The 17,273-nt window shown below is 33.7% G+C and overlaps 1 protein-coding gene across 1 annotated transcript in view; it reads right to left on the bottom strand.

Moving 5' to 3' along the window:
* Positions 1–812: 812 nt before the first annotated feature.
* LOC128984898 (serine protease snake-like) overlaps positions 813–17,273 on the bottom strand; it is a 53,245-nt gene continuing 36,784 nt past the window's right edge. Inside the window, exons 3-6 of the mRNA XM_054404270.1 lie at positions 12,003–12,115; positions 5,259–5,494; positions 2,541–2,680; positions 813–1,082 (exon numbers count right to left, since the gene is read on the bottom strand). Coding sequence (XP_054260245.1) covers positions 912–1,082; positions 2,541–2,680; positions 5,259–5,494; positions 12,003–12,115 — 660 coding nt within the window. The 3' untranslated portion in view covers positions 813–911. The remainder of the gene's footprint in view (positions 1,083–2,540; positions 2,681–5,258; positions 5,495–12,002; positions 12,116–17,273) is intronic.

Below are 17,273 nucleotides of genomic sequence, written 5' to 3'. Positions count from 1 at the left end.
CAAGATCGCGCCACAATGACTGATTAATTTCAGCGGGACCTGGCCGAGCACCAGTGACCGGCCTGTGAACTAAATTTCAATCAAAATCGTTAAGCCGTTTTTGAGAAAATTGCATTTTTCTGTTGAGTAATACGATGAATAGGAATGTTCAATAGTGTAGAGGCTTTTATGACAGAATATTATAGCCTACACTTATATTCAACTAAAAGTTGTAATGAAAAGCTATGGATTTATTGAAGTTTTTGATGATGCTCTTTCGGCCTCGTTCAACGATTCCCATGATCCCATTGACTAACGTGTTACAACAAGGCTGATAAACAGATGTTTTATAGTATGCTGTTGAGTTTTAAACATATTGGCTATGGTATTTGTCGTCTTAATTGATCGTCAATAATTAGTTTTACTCTTCTAATACAGTAGGCCTAATCGTCTGAAATAAACATAATCATTGGAAAGGAAAAGGATAGGATATCATCCATTGTTCGTTTTGCCTCAAGAGGAGTTTTGAAACCTATTAAAATGCACAATGTGCACAAATGGGTCTCGTCGTTCTTGTATAATAGTGGTATGATTGTAGCCTAGTGATGAATATGTAAAATAGATTCTTCAATTATTTCTGTTTGTGGAACTGGTTTTTTTACACAGATTCTTTATTTTCATACATCGTGTTTATACAAACCAGAGTGTCATTATGATTTAATATTATCTGTTATGGAGTAAAATGCATTATTCAAGACCCACCTTGACTAGCGAAGCATTTAAGATTTAGTGAAATTTTCAAACATTTTAAAGACAAGGAAGAATATTACATATTAAAACGTACAGGTTTAATTAAAAGTAACTCTCATAGATCTAGCATATCATTTCAACACATAAAAAAGTCAAGATTTACAATGGATAAGAACAATTAATTATTCTGATGGCCAAGCAATAGATTCAATCCATGGTACATAATGAGCCACCTTCGTATATACTGAAGGTGTGCGTCCGTTGCTGGTTTCATCCAAACATATCTTGCCAAAAGAAGCTAATCCAGCAACAGATAAAACACAGCTCTCCTTGAAAACGTATAGAGGACCACTCTGAAATTGAAAAATACTAATTAAATTAAATGCAGTTTTCATCAAACTGAAACAAAATAAAGGGTATCAGCAATCTGACACATACTTTCTCCCATAAGCTTGTTAACAACCTTTATCATGGGTAAGCGGTGGGAGTAACTATGATATTTTATAGGGAAAAATCACAAAAATTGCTATAATCTTTGAAGCCTGATTGTTACAGCAATGAGGGGTCCTTTGAAATCTGTTAAAATCAATTGTAACGATTGTGGTAGGTTCTACATTGGGCAGACTGTGAAAATCGTTAACCGATTCAAAAACCACATATCTGTGTGGAGGAACAACAAACCGGAAAGATCAAATGTCTCACAAAACATGTTACAAAATGGCCACGCAATAGGAAAAATGGAGGATAGTCTATGTATATTAAAGAATTGTAAAAAAAGATATGTAATGAATGCTTGGGAAGAATTGTATATTTATAAGGAAAAGTGTAAAAATAGAAATAAGCTGATTAATGAACAAGTAAATTTTGACTCCAGCTGTACTTAAAAAAAGTGTATTAGCCGGTGCTTCCGGTAGCCAATAGGATATAAGTAGGGACGCCATTCAAAATTCTTGTCATTCGCCAATTGGGTCTGATGATTGGAGTGTCCAATCAAAATCGATCACCACTTACCATCTTTTATGTATATTACCATCTTGTGAGTAACAGTATAAGCGTAAATATGTTTTAAAAACACGTTTCTTTTATTTACTTTCCATGTGTTTTTTAACACAACAACACAAGGAAATACATCACCTTTCTTTCATTTAGATTCATAATCAACAACATAACAAAACGGCAATGTAAATTTAGGAAACCACATGGCATAAAATCAATTAGTAAAAACTTGAAAACAATGTTGTGAAGTGAATGGTATTGCATATAGGAACGGGAAAAGGGAAGAGTGGTATATGCTTGTGCGGTCTTACTGAGTGAGCAGCTGATCTATTAGAGCATCTCTTTGCAGTTGTCTGCTGGATACATGTCGTAGCGCAGATAATATTACATCACAACAAAGTGACTTAACTCACAATACAATAGCTCGTATAAGGCTTATGTATGAACACTATCCGCGTTTACGAGAGGCTAGTTGGCGAGCAGGTTACTTGCCCTAATGTATTTAAAGTTACCTGAAAAAGTAGCCTGCTCGCCAACTGGTCTCGTGTAAACACGGCTTGAGGTATAACAGTTGTAGGATGTTACTCTTGAAAACGTAAACAAAATTACCCAGAACCCGAAATAACTTTTTGTTGAAGAGAAAAACTTTTTTTCTATCCTAGGTAGAGGCTCCCTAGGACCTGGCCCCTGGCCAGTTCGGGCCTGTATTTAGGATGGCTAATATAGCTAGGATTGCCTTTTGAAATACAATAAATGGCTTATAGACACTCCTTACTGCACTGTATATAGCTACTGTTAAAGGAGGTGGCCCTTACCAGACAATCTCCAGGTCCATTGGCAGGGTCCTTTGTACACAAGGTTGCCTCTGAGCTAATATTCTGGCTTGGGAACACTTCATTACACGTTGAAGCTGGTTTTACTTCCAGCCAACTCTTCACTGGACATTTCTCCCTCACTAAAACATAATGTTTCTATTTGATTTACTTTGATTTTATATAAAGGAGCAGTCAACACTTCACAATACTAAAACACCTTTGTCTGAAATCGAGAAAAATCCTGGTTCAGAAACACAATTTTGCATCTCTTAAAAGAAACACCATAGCCTCCTTTAAGTCCTCGGCATTCAAGTGTGGTAACATTACACCTGCAACATGTAACGTTCAAATGTGTAAACATCAACATTGTGCATACGCTCCATTCTAAATTAGTGTAACAGCTTTTTCAGTTTGCTAGGACAGTGTTGCCACTTTTGTCTCGCCGCGGCCTTGTAGGAGGCGATGGAAACACATAATCTATATATTAATAGGCAAGCATGTTTCTTTAAAACCTTTTTTCTCAGCTTCTGTGCATCGTAGGGAATATCTACGCATACTGTTAGAAAGAAATTGTCCTGTAGGTGTGCAGAATCCCAATTAAAATAGGCTCAAAAATAAGCACAAGAAAATTAATTTTAAATTTTAAAAAATTTACATGGGCCTTATGGGTTGCCTTGCTAGTGACGAAATTACAACAAAATATAAACAGAAAATCAGAACAAATCGAATAAATTCCAATCACATGTATTATTTACAGTGTGAGGTGAAAATAGACAAGTCTGTACAATTGATATTTTTGGTTGAGTTTTCGACCACTGGACGACCTCTAGTGAATATTAATGTGAAAACCTACCAAGACCAGGTTTACTTAGCAGCTGTTAAATGATTCAAATCAATTATTATGAGGTGAAAAACTCCTTGTATGCACACTGTGTGTATACCTGCAAGCCCACTTTGTCATTATGGTAAGTTTACTTTCTTATGATAGCGTTCAAAATAGTGCTGCCTACTGAGGTTCTCATAAACTGTGAAGTATGGGCTGTTATTAAATTTCTAGAAGGACCTGCTGGCCAGCTTACAGCACTTTTTAATCGTAAGGAGTTTTAAATACTAATATAAAACTAGGCATGATATTTGTATCATTAGGGATGAAAAATTTGTTACAGCAAATAAAAATAGCATTACAGTATTTGCACAGTTATTAAATGCTGTACATTTTTATCTACTTGACTTGACCTGCCTAAGACTTATGCTATTCTCATATTAACCCTTTCCGGACGGGTGACGGATATATCCGCTTATGGTTTTTGATGTTCTGGACGGGAAGCGGATATATCCGCCTTCTCTTCAGACAGACTGGCAGGTGCTTGAGCAGTAACCAGATGTTTCACTTTCCTGCTCTCTCCATGGCTGCGCTCTCTCCCGTGCATACCCCTCTCCCGCACACCCCCAACCTCTCCTACGCTCCCCCCTCGACGTTTCATGCTCAACACTACATTGTCTGTATTTATTGTTTACATATTGTTCTTTATTTATTGCCTAACGTTGTCATGGTCATATCTTAAAGATGGGTGACGGACATATCCGCATATTTAAAAACGAGTAAAAAATTATTTTGACAGTATGAAGTGTTCCACTGTGTTTATTTTATGTATACTTGTATAACAAAACACAAATAAGGAAAATTAATTTTTATTTTTAATTTCTCCCCCTACACCATAGTATATGGAGAAAGTATTGTTTTCGTCAAAATTTTCGAGTTTGAGTTTTGAGTGGATATTCGTTTTGGGCCCCCCTGGACCCAAAAAAGTGGTTTTCGAAGTGATGTCTGTGTGTGTGTGTGTGTGTGTGTCTGTGTGTCTGGATGTGTACAGAGCTAGGGACTACACCTGTGGTCCGATTTCGATGAAATTTGGTATGTAGGTTCTAATCCATGGTATTTCCAGGTGTTTTTTTCATTTTTTTGAAGTTTTGATTTTTAATGGGGATTTTCCCATAAAACCCCCAAAAAAAACCGGAAAAATGGAATTTTCTCAAAAATGGCCCGAACAATTTTGATGAAAATTTAGTATGTTGTAGCCCTTCAAATTCTGAACAAAATGGTACAAATCCCATTTCTGTAAAAATTACGGTTCAAAAGTTATTGTAACTTATGTTATTTTCCTATAAAAAACCCATAAAATAACAAAAAATAGGATTATCGAAAAAAATCTGGTTTTGATTTAACATAGTATGTTATGGTCCTTACCATTTTGAAAGTTTTTTGTACATTTTTTAGAAATTTTGATTTTGATGGAAAAATTGGATTTTCCCAAAAATGGCCCTAACGATTTTGATAAAAATTTAGTATGTTATAGTCCTTTATATTCTGAACAAAATGGTACGAATCCCATTTCTGTAAACATTACGTTCAAAAGTTATTGAAAATTATGTTATTTTCCATAAAAGCCCTATAAAAAACGGAAAAAATGGATTTTCTAAAAAATGGCCCGAACAATTTTGATAAAAATTTAGTATGTTATAGTCCTTTAAATTCTGAACAAAATTGTACAAATCCCATTTCCGTATATTGTACTCTCACCTCTTACACATGATAAAGGTTGTTGACAAACTTATGGGAGAAAGTATGTGTCATAATGCTGATACCGTTTATTTCCTAAAATTTTTCCCCGTTCTATGTCGCGATTTCGCCTGTCCGGGAAGGGTTAATGTACTTACATTCAACATAAGCGCTCCCGATTGGTCGCCCGACTCCCACCCCCTTAGCACCAGGCTCGACACCTTCTGTGTCCAGACAAGCAGGTATGTATGAAGAGTTTAGCCTCTGTTTGAGCTTGATAAGTGCTATGTCATGTCCAGGGTTGTATTGAGGGTGACACAGAGACTCCTTCACTTCCACCTCCACTCCCAAGGTGGAGTAAGTAGCACCTAGCCTCACCCATGTTGGCTTACCACTGCAAATAATCAATATGAAACTAAAGTCCATCAATATCTAAAATATTCGAAAAAGTAGCATATAAACAGTTAGAGTCATTTCTAGAAACAAACAATATTTTAAAGCCTGAACAACATGGCTTTCGAACAGGAAAGTCTGTATTAACAGCAGCGACTGATTTGATTGAGTCAGTTATTGATTCAGAAGATAATCATGAAAAAGCGATTGGAATTTTTATAGATTTGAGTAAAGCGTTTGACTCTGTTTCCCACCCAATTTTATTAGACAAGCTACATAGAATAGGTATTAAAGATAGAGCTTTGATTGGATAAAATCATATTTCACCAATAGGAAACAGTTTGTCCAAATCGTAAACCTTTCTAACAACTTCAAACATTATTACAACTCTCAACTTTTAGAAATTAAAAATGACATACCACAGGGATCAATACTCTCAACTTAGTTTTTAAACTGTTATTTGGCAGACATACCAACACCGACTGGCACGAGTAAATTAGTTCTATATGCTGATGATGCCACTTTAAAAATACCAGATAAAACTTATGAGAGACAGAACTATCAGTTAAGAATAATATGACTACTTTGACTAGTTACTTCACTCAGAATAATTTAGCAATAAATAAAGAAAAAACAATTTTCATCAATTTTAAAACCCCACAGGCTGCAAAATATCCATCTGATCTAAATATCGGAACAAATCAAGTAATTAGTAAAACAAACAAAACTAATTTTTTAGGTCTAACAATGGATCAAAATCTAAACTGGAACTCCCATGTACAAGAATTAATTGCTTAAATATCTTCAGGTGTCTTTGCCCTTAGCAGATTGCAGTATTTCTGTGAAACTTAAACCTTAAAACTAGTTTATTTTTCATATATACATTCAATAATATCTTATGGCATCTCCTTATATGGTTGTACAAGCTTAAATAATATGTATACAATTCTTAAATATAAAAAAAAGCGGTGAGGCGTATATTGAAACTTCTACGAAAAACACATGTAAAAGAATACCATATTTTATTTCACTTAAAATAATGACAGTCTATGGGATGTATATATATATATATCAAACTATCATCCACTTCAAGGAAAGGGAACATACTCTAAAACCATTAGGTAATAAATAATACAATAGGTAATAAACCACTCATGAGCAAAATACTAGAAAAAGGAACAATATTGCAATACCCATACATAATTTGGAACTATTTAAAAAGAAACCTACTTATGCTGGAGCATTATTTTTTTCCAAATTACCATAAACCTTAAGAAAAGGGCCGAATCCAAGAATATTAAAAAGGAAACTTAAAGATTTTATAACAACTAAAGCATTATATAATATACAAGAATTTCTTGACCCAGAGTTTAATTCAAAACCTTCTGGGACTTGAAGGGCTTTTGAATGTTTAGATTATTTTACCTAACCCGCCATGTTAAACTTCCCTATCCCAAGTGTGATGTATACAACTTCCTTGCTTCTCAAGTGATGTAAAGTTGAAAAAAACTCACTCGGTGAGGTAATGAAACCCATTTAAATAACATTGAGTGCTTAACTTAAAAAATATACCTCTATGGAGCCAACGACGTTCAACGCTAGAAATCAGCTGTGCGCTTGAATTTTATTGTTATGTTTTGAAGAATTTTCCTAACTTAGCTTTTGTTTGTAAATGAACGTTACTGTTAGAAGATGAGTGAAATGGATAGTGAAAAATATTGTTCGTAACCTCCTGTATATTGTCGGGTCAGGTAAAATCTTGTACGTTACACGTTACGCAAGAGCGTGTTTACATCACTTAGGTAAATTATGCAACTCGCTTCCGCTCGTTGCACAACATTCACCTGCGTGATGTAAAAACGCTCTTACTACACTTGTAAGGTAAATAGCTATTACTGCCTTCTTATTTTATTTATGATTGTTATTTGTTTTGTTGAGAATTTCTATTGTAATAGTAATAGTATAAATAACCTTCTTTTTATGCTAAAAAAATGGTAGAAATAAGTTAGAAGACAGTTTTAAGTTATAATAAAGAATCACTTTTTGACACTGTTCAATGTACTGTAAATATGTACTAAAAAAGAATACAGATTGTTTGAAATGAGATGAAATGAAAAGTAAAAATGAAATAAATCCTATACTCTAATACGAGCAATGTTTGCTTGTATGTGTATGTATGCTTGCTTGCTTGCACAAAGATCTCGAAAACGGCTCCGACGATTTTCTTCAAATGTTGTAAATAGTTTATTCCTGGCCTAAAAACGAGTTTACTGCAGTTCCCAGACAGCACACTTTATCCCAGGGACATCCCATAGTAGTCCCATATGTCCGGAGAATGTCTCGGGATATGTACGATAGCCTCATGATATCCCGCAAAATCCCAGGACGAGTACGAAATCCACAGCATATCCTACAATATACCGTAATGTCCCGGAATTTGTAAGTTAACCTCAGGATATCCTGTAAAGTCCCGGGATATGTACGAATGCCATAGGATATCCCAGAATGTCCCATGACATCCCGGGACATGTACAAAATCCACTGGATATCCTGTAATGTCCCGTAATGTCCCGCGGTAACAAACTGAAGAAAAAACTACTACCACTAATGAAATGTATATATAAATTTAAATGTTCAACGAGGCCTATATATAATAATTTGTTTTATTCACTAGCGCTTTCAGAAACTAGGTTTCCATCTTCAGGCTGTTTTTACACTAGTACAAAAAGTAAATATTTACTTAATAAATTAATTTTAAACAAAGTTAAAACAGATGATTTAAAGGATATCGGAAAAATAAAAAATAATATTAGAAAAATTAATCTTTTGAATTTTGGATATACAGTATTACAGTGTTGTTCTTGATGTAATTATTTTCAGTAATTCTGAGTTTATAATTGGGCCATCTTCATTATTTAACAAATAATTTTGGTCTGTTTTTTCTATTAAATAAGATTCCCACGCATTAAGATGTTGAGGTTTTATAATTTGTTTTAAAAGTTTAAGGTTTCCCAAATTGAAAATATGTCTTGTTAATATTGTGGCTAGCAAGGGCTGACTTTACTTTACTGACATGTTACTACCACTGAGTTAAGGAAAACTAGAGTTCTATCATAGTTGTGTGAAACGTGTATTTAATTCTAACTTTAAATTAATAAAATAATCTAAAACTAATTTTAATCATATAACAATCAATTATAACAGTGCTAATCTGATGGTAATTAAATAATCTATATTCAAATACCAGTATCCTCTCCAACTACCAGAAAAACAATTCAACTACTTGAGGCCTAAACAGATTAACAGAATCATATTATAACTGTAGTATCAAAAATATTTTAAGTACTTTGCGACCATTGCAACTGTCGGCTACTCTTTGTCCACTTGAAAACACTCATAATCATCAAGCGCGGATAGCTCAGGAGGTAAGGTATGAGGCTCATAAGGCGAAGGTACTAGGTTCGAGACCCGTCTGGGCCAAAAACTTTTTTCTAGTTTTTTTCTTCAAAATTTGTGTTTATTAACTATTTAATCAATTTAATCAACTGATAATTAAACTTTTCATACTAAATCTATATTATTTTGTGTTTTTTATGTTCAGGCCCAGACCACACTTTTATCCCAGCGTCATCCCATAGTAGTCCCATATGTCCTGAGGACTACCCTGGGATGACCTCGGATGTCCCACGGATATGCTGTGAGCTTATCCGTAGGACATCCCCGGGCGGGGACATTACGCATTCCTGCGGATATCCTGGGATATCCCAAGTTGACCATAGGACTACTATGGGATATCTTGCATATCCTGTCGCAATATCCGTGGGATGTCCTGAGGAGAAAGTGTGCTGTCTGGGTTAGAACTGCCAACAAAAATCTAATTACGTAGAAAAATGAAACTGAAACTCACATAATTTTTTAACATTAGTCTGATGGGTTGCTAAGTAACCCGGTGGGGCACACGGAAGATTTCTCAGGTACCGTTTGACGTCACTAACTGCTGACGTCACTAACTGCTGCGTCTGAAGAAACAGACAATTTTATAATTTTTCTATTATTAAATTAAACTGTCATAACCTAACCAAACTAACCAAACGTGCCGATAATGGAAAAATCGAATAAAGGTTTACTAATCTAAAAAATAGTTTTGTTCATAAAATGAAATTATAAATGCCTAAAATTGAATTTTATAATTTTTTAATTATAAAATTAAACTGTCATAACCTAACCAAACTAACCAAACTTGCTGATATGAAAAAATTGTTGTCAAAAAGTCAAATGCTACAAGCGGGATTCGAACCCGGTACAATAGGATTATCAGCCCGACACGCTATCCACTACACCACCGAGGCCGATGGCTCGTACCGTATCGTTGCGGTATTGGTGTTCCCTCAAAGTGACATCAGCAGTTAGTGACGTCAAACGGCACCTGAGAAATCTTCCGTGTGCCGTTTCGCTAAGTAACCATTTTGGCTGAATTAAATAACAAGAAAAAAGTAAACAAAAAAATTGTAAGTTGTCTGTCCACAGTATACTAGCAAATTAAAAATACAATACAAAAGGAAAAACATCAGTTTTATTACTATTGAGCAAAGATTGTACTGAAGATTACTCGATCCATTGTAGTCAAGGGTAGCAGTGTGGAGTGTGGGATCTGTTTATGACGATTAGATTACGGTATCTGCAATCCTTAAATGCTATGGGAAGGGAAGGAAACAGGTCCGCGACATAGGAAGTAATGAAGGAAGTAGTAAAGGCGAGCAGTCCGGAGTGTGGGAACTGTTTATGACGATTAGATTAAGATATATGCAATCCTAAAAAGCGATGGGAAGAGAGGAAAACAGGTCCGAGACGTAGGAAGTCGTGAAGGAAGTAGTCAAGGTGAGCAGTCCGGAGTGTGGGAACTGTTTATGACAATTATATTAAATTATCTGCAATCCTAAAATGCTATGTGAAGGGAGGGAAACAGGTCCGGAGTGTGGGAACTGTGAAGTAGTAAAGGTGAGCAGTCCGGAGTGTGGGGACTGTTTATGACGATTACATAAAGGTATCTACAATCCTAAAAAGCGATGGGAAGAGAGGAAAACAGGTCCGAGACGTAGGAAGTCGTGAAGGAAGTAGTCAAGGTGAGCAGTCCGGAGTGTGGGAACTGTTTATGACAATTATATTAAATTATCTGCAATCCTAAAATGCTATGGGATGGGAGGGAAACAGGTCCGCGACTTAGGAAGGGGTGAAGGAAGTAGAAAAGGCGAGCAGTGTGGGAACTGGAAACAGTTTGTAGCAGTTAGAATAATGTATATGCAATACTGAAATGCTATGAGAAGGGATGGAAACATGTCCACAACACAGGAAATGGTGAATTAGTAAAGGCTAGCAGTGCAGAGTGTGGGGAATGGATTCACGTACAGTAGAACCTCTTTAATCCGAACCCCTGTAATTCGAACGTCCACTAATCCAAACGCCTCATTGCTGTACTCTATACACAGAACAGTAGTTATTCATTGGATACTGTATTTATTGGTATACGCACCGCAATTGTTTCTATTGTAATGTACCGTACTGTTTATTCCCTATGTCTACTACTGTATTAAATAAACACTGTATTTTTCTTTTATAAAGCATTTTTCACTTTTCCCTAGCAATTGTTATGTAAAAACAACAATATGTTCTGTAATCCGAACTATTCAATAGTCCGAACTACCCCCGGTCCCAATTATTTTGGATTAAAGAGGTTCTACTGTATCTGCAATACTAAGACTGCTTTCGGAGTAAACTAATGATTATCCCCGAGCAAAGCTCGGTCCCCAGGTACTATAAGTTATTACTTGATGGTGGTAAGAGAAAAGGGCCCTCTGGTGGCTCTGAAGATGAAACCGAGCACGGAGTAGGTCTTGGAGCAGATACAAGATATGTGAGCGCCAGGATGAAGGTTAGATGTGAATTAAGGGGCCCATGTACGGTCAATATTATTGTGCAATATTATTGAATGTGTATGGGTTATATTGAAGGCGAAAATCAGATTGTATTGAGTGAATACAAAAAGATTTGAAAAATATTGCACAATCTTCAATATTGAATCGTGTATGGGTGGTATTGCGCAGTCTATTTTCAGTCTGCCAGTGCATCTTCTCGATATTGACGACTTTACTCAACCGTAGGTTGCACAATATTATTGAACTGAGTATGGTTGCTCTTCAATAAGATTGCGTAGTACATTGCTCAATAAATAAATATTGACCGTCTATAGGCCTAGCTAGCTACAAAGAGCCAGCTGAAGAGATGAAAAAGTTTAAAACAGTCTCAGATTCACATGAGTGGTGTAGGCATGATTCCCTGTACACATCACAAAATTAATGAAATTCACTTGTTTCATTATATAGGTTGAGTTCTATTTTGTACTCGTAGAGATTACGTTGACATGTTAGCTTAAGGTTCAACTACTAACCTTTACTTGAGTAATCACTGTAAAACTAAATGTGAGTAAATATTAATAAATATAAGAAACTCACTATTGAGGCTGCTTGACACAGTGGCCAGGGGCAATGAGGGTGTCTTCACTAATGAGGGTGGCATCACAAAGGTAGAGAACTTCTGTGTCTGTAGTATTGAAGCCCAACATAGCCTAACAATGATCACAAATGCAGTATAGACCTACAATCGTCAACTGAAACCTAGGATATTAAAAGCATGCCTTACCAAAAACTGCAGAGTAGGCAAAATCGCAGTTGGTTTATTTATTTTTGTATCAAAGCATATAGGGTGTCCCAAGTAAGTACAAAAGTATAAAATAGCCACCATTTTTAAATCCAAAAATGTTTGAATTATTGTTTTGCAAATAGTTTATTGATATTCAAAAACTACACCAAATTTCAGTTCATTTGGTTTTATTTTGACACATAAAACATATTCCTGAATTTTTGTACTTACTTACGGGTCACCTTGTGTATAATTCATTAACAGCATTTTTATTGACATTTTTTGGGTTTCATTTTATTTTTTTACATCAATACCAAAGCCTTCTTTCTTTTTATAGGGAAACAATACAAACATAGGTCATTAATCTTTAGTCCACAAATGAATAAAACAATACAGTTTATAATAATCTCTTATATTAATAGGTGAGGGTTGTTTTTTGTGAACACTACTCCTCTCGTATTTGTGGACCAATTTCAACGTTTAAGGTGTCAAAAGATTCGGCCCAATTCGTAGTTTTGCATTAAGGTTTTAGAATTTAAAAGTTTCTACCCTTAAGGGTGTGAGACCCTTTCAAAAGGTCGGGTTTTCACCATAAGAATTACATTGAACAAATTTAAAAACAAAAAAAGCTGTATATAAAAAGAAACTCACCAGCTTCTTGGGAGTAAATATTAATGTGTTTGTAATATTCAGGAGGTTATAGACTAATCCAAACAGTTAATCAGATTTGTTTGAAGAACAGAAAATTTCTCGAGTTTATAAAGAAGAAATATTGAAAAACAGGAGGAGGTTAAGAGGAAATCTTATACCGGTACGTATTAGAAGAGTAGGAGAGAGGCCTGGTCTAACAGTAAATCCAGATACACAGTCACTTAGAGCGAAGAATAATTTTTACCAGTTCTGCTATGCAACTTATTTTACAAATAAAAACATTATGAAGAATACAAATCATGTTGTCACAGTGGTAAAGAAAACCTACGGTACCTAATGTCAGATCAAATGAATACATGCAAGAAATGTTTACTGGTAACAGTTTTAAGTCGGGAAACATTTGTATAAAACACTAAAAAATAAGGCCTGCTTCTAAAAAATTATAAAATATTTATACAATAAGTGTTCATTATTTCAACCCGTTATTAATAGAGTAAGTATTTCAATTAGTTACATAAGACTCAATCTTTTAAACTTATCGAAATCGAAAATTATGACTGTTATTAGTGCAGTTTTAAATAACTCCTGTATAATAACGGTACTTGACGATTGCTTGATTTTGAGCACTCATAGAAGATGACTGTTATTTTTTTTTATAACTCCTGTATAATACCGGTACTTGACAATTGCTCGACTTCGAGCAACAGGCGCACTAGTCGATTTTAAATGGGCTACTTTTTAAAATTGTAATCTGTTTAAGTTAGGTTAATCACTCCTCAGAATGTGGATCTAAAAGCAACAAATTTAATTTATGTATGATACTGTAAAATTGCTAGTTTTGAAGGTACTGTCTGAAAAGGTATTACCCCCTTCGCAGCAAGCCTGCAGACTAAGCAATTTTTCATTTACCTGGCTGGATTTCTACTAAAATATTTTCCTTAAAAATTGTCAGATTTATTTCCTATTTAATTAACATTAATTTTAGTGAGTACTTAGGTTTGCTGCTACAGGGAAGTGTTAAGATGTGTTTTTTATTGCAATGACGATAGCTTAGTATTAAATAAACAAAATTTCCAAATTTGGTTAAAATATATCCATAAACAAGCAAACTATTAGAGTTTATTTATTCTCCATAAGAATAACATGGGAATTTTAAATTTACAATATTTTAATTATCTCCGTAACCATTGGGCATACAACAACGCTTCAATATACAAAAGTATTTATTTTTTAAGCTCTACGAAATGGTTTGCATAGAAATGATAAAATTTTGTGTTTTTAGGGTCAAAAATGGGAAAAATCTATTTTTACCCCATAAAACCCCGTTCACATAGTCCGATTATGCTGGTTCGCGAACTCGTTCGAATAAACGTAGGTTTATATGTATTTTCCCTAGTAGCACAAATATGTATTTTATAAATATTTTATATATTTAAAGTTGTATTTGATAGAACCTCGAATAAAATATATATATAATATATCTTTAATAATAGTTTGATATATTCAAATATATATTTAAAATATTACCAAAAAGCAATGCAAAATATAAATTAAATATAAGTTTTGAATATATAAAATAGATTCATAATATATATTGATAAAACAAGTATAGAATCTATAATATACATATTTTATATGTATATTTTTCCTATTAAATATTTAAAAAAATTATGTGTTGAGAATATTTTAAATATATATTTATAAAATATTTTTGAAACTATATTATATATTTAAATTATTTATAAATATATTTTGAAACACGTCAGATATTTTTATTAATAAAATAATATTATATTTGTGGAATATATAGCCTATAATCTTTTATAATTAGCAAATAAATAATTTGCATCTTTTTGTTTTTTTATAGTGTCTATCAATTTATACATGAATTTTTTGTATGATAATTGCTATTGTGAAAGCGTTAAAATTAAGTTAATAATAATACGTACTCTGAATGGTGTCACTCTATCATACACGTAAAGAAAAAAATAGCATATAGTTAAGAGGCAGTATACATGTTCGACAGCTACATTTGGGTCAAACGAAAAAAAGTGTTGATGGGTTTTATTTTTTTAATTGCAATATGTGACAATGAATGTGATCATAGAAATCTCGAATGATTAAAAAAGGGCTAAAAAGGGACTTTAATGATTTAAAGGGGGGGGGGGATTATTAAAGGGATTAGAAAAGGGTGCTAGTGACTGGCGACCTTTTAAGAAACGAATTACGGTTGTATATGACGTTCTAAAAATAATTATTTGATTTACATATGCCATAAATTACATAATAATTTGTTATAGTATTTAAATTAATTTTTCTAGTTTTTTAGTTTATTTGTATTCGTGGATACTACTCACTATTCACTACAGCACTATTCAACTCAACTACTTGATGCCAAAACAGATTAACAGAATCATATTATACTGTAGTATCAAAAATATTTCAAGTATTGCAACCATTGCAACTGAGGGCCACTCTTTCACCATTTGAAAACTAATGCTAACACCAGTCACAAGTAGCTCAGAGGTAAGGTAGGAGGCTCATAAGTCGAAGGACCCAGGTTCGAGACCTACCCGGGCTAAAAAAATTGTATCCAGTAATTTTTTCAAAATTTGTTTTTACGAACTATTTAATCAATTTACTCAACTGATAATTGTGTTTTTCATACTAAATCTTTATTATTTTGTGTTTTTATGTTTAGGCCCCATGGGATGTTTGGAAGAGATATTAAATACATTTTTATTTAAATATTATTCACTAAAATATATTATTGGAACATATTTTTTTAATATTTAATAGATTCAAAAACATATTTTTTATATATTTAATATATTTTAAATATTATATAAAATTGACATTAATACACACTTGAGATATATAAAATAGATTTTAAATATATTTATTCATATGTATTTAATATATATTTGTGCTACTAGGGTTATTTATTTACCAAATTTAATCAAAATTGGATCATTTTTGCTCGTGTTATCGCGGTAACGGGGATGTTGTGACCGTACTATTGAAATACACGCACATTGTAAATTATATCACTTTATTTTAACAACATAGATGTTTGTAGTGTAATGTTTTCAAAAGTAACAATAAGAAGTGTTTACTATTTAATATTTACCAACAGCTGACTTTAGAATAGAGTAATAGAATAAGATTATGACACTCTCCCTCACTTATTGAGAAGAACATAAACTATTTTTGAACGATAAAGTCTCGTAACCAAGGTGGCTGTCGTCGTTGTCTTTTTGGTCGTGGAGAGCGAACTGGAATGTTAACTTCTGTAGGTTGGTCTGGTTCTGGTTCAATATGGTCGGGTCTTTGATCAGGATAAGATGGAGTTTGGTTTGGAAGTCTTGGTACATCGAATGATTGCTTAGATAGATTAGCTTAGATTAGCTTAATGATTGCTTAGATTTTCAACATTGCTTCCCTTTAAAAAGCATTAAAGCAAATTGTAAAAATAATGTAAAATCAAAAAAGTGGATCACCCAAGGTATTATGGTGTCAAGTGCTAGAAAAAGAGAATTATGCAGGCTAGCTAAACATTCGAATGACCAGCATTTTATTCAATATGTTAAGAGGTATAAAAAGGTGTTCAAATCTGTTTGTAACTCAGCCAAGAAACTATCTCACAGTAATTACATTAAGAACTCTGTAGATAAAAGTAAAGCTGTATGGGCAGTTGTTAACTCAGAGCTAGGTGTCCTTAAAAATAAATCTAGTTTCAGTAATATTGAAGACAATAATTGCATAATTGGTAATGGCACAGAAATAGCTGAACACTTTAATAATAAATTTGCCAACATTGCGAAATTTAACTCTGCTCTCTTCAATGAATTAGATGCCCACAAATTTCTTAGCGATACTAATCTCAATAATCATTACATACCTCATTTCAACTTTCAGCCTGTTTCCAGAGAGAATGTTGCAAAAGTAATTTTTACTCTTAAAAACAAACTGTCAGCTGGTTGGGACGAAATTCCCGTTAAACTGATAAAGCAAACTGCCAACATTGTTTCTGGACCTTTAAGTCAGATAATAAACCAGTCTTTTGAAAGTGGAATTTTTCCTTATCAGTTAAAATATGCTGATGTGAAACCGCTTCATAAAAATGGCAGTAAAACAAACTCAGATAACTATCGCCCAATTTCCATCTTACCAGCCTTTTCTAAAGTTTTTGAAAAAATTATTACTGAGCAAATTTCTTTTTTCCTTGAAAGTAATAACATTTTTGTAAAAGAACAATATGGCTTTAGATCAGGACGTAATACAACTCAGGCTCTGTCTGACTTCTTGTGGGAGGTCGGCAGCAGCATTGATAAGTCTCAGAATGTTGCTGGAATGTTTTGTGACTTGTCAAAAGCCTTTGACTGTGTTGTACATAATATTTTATTTTCTAAGCTTAAATTTTACAATTTTTC

Source organism: Macrosteles quadrilineatus, unplaced genomic scaffold (assembly GCF_028750875.1).
Source record: "Macrosteles quadrilineatus isolate MER2022 unplaced genomic scaffold, UCM_ALF_1.0 Scaffold_1__1_contigs__length_201487025, whole genome shotgun sequence".
NCBI classification, from domain to species: domain Eukaryota; kingdom Metazoa; phylum Arthropoda; class Insecta; order Hemiptera; family Cicadellidae; genus Macrosteles; species Macrosteles quadrilineatus.
Note: the sequence above shows the minus strand (reverse complement) of the source record. Positions and strands in the feature narration are given on the sequence as shown.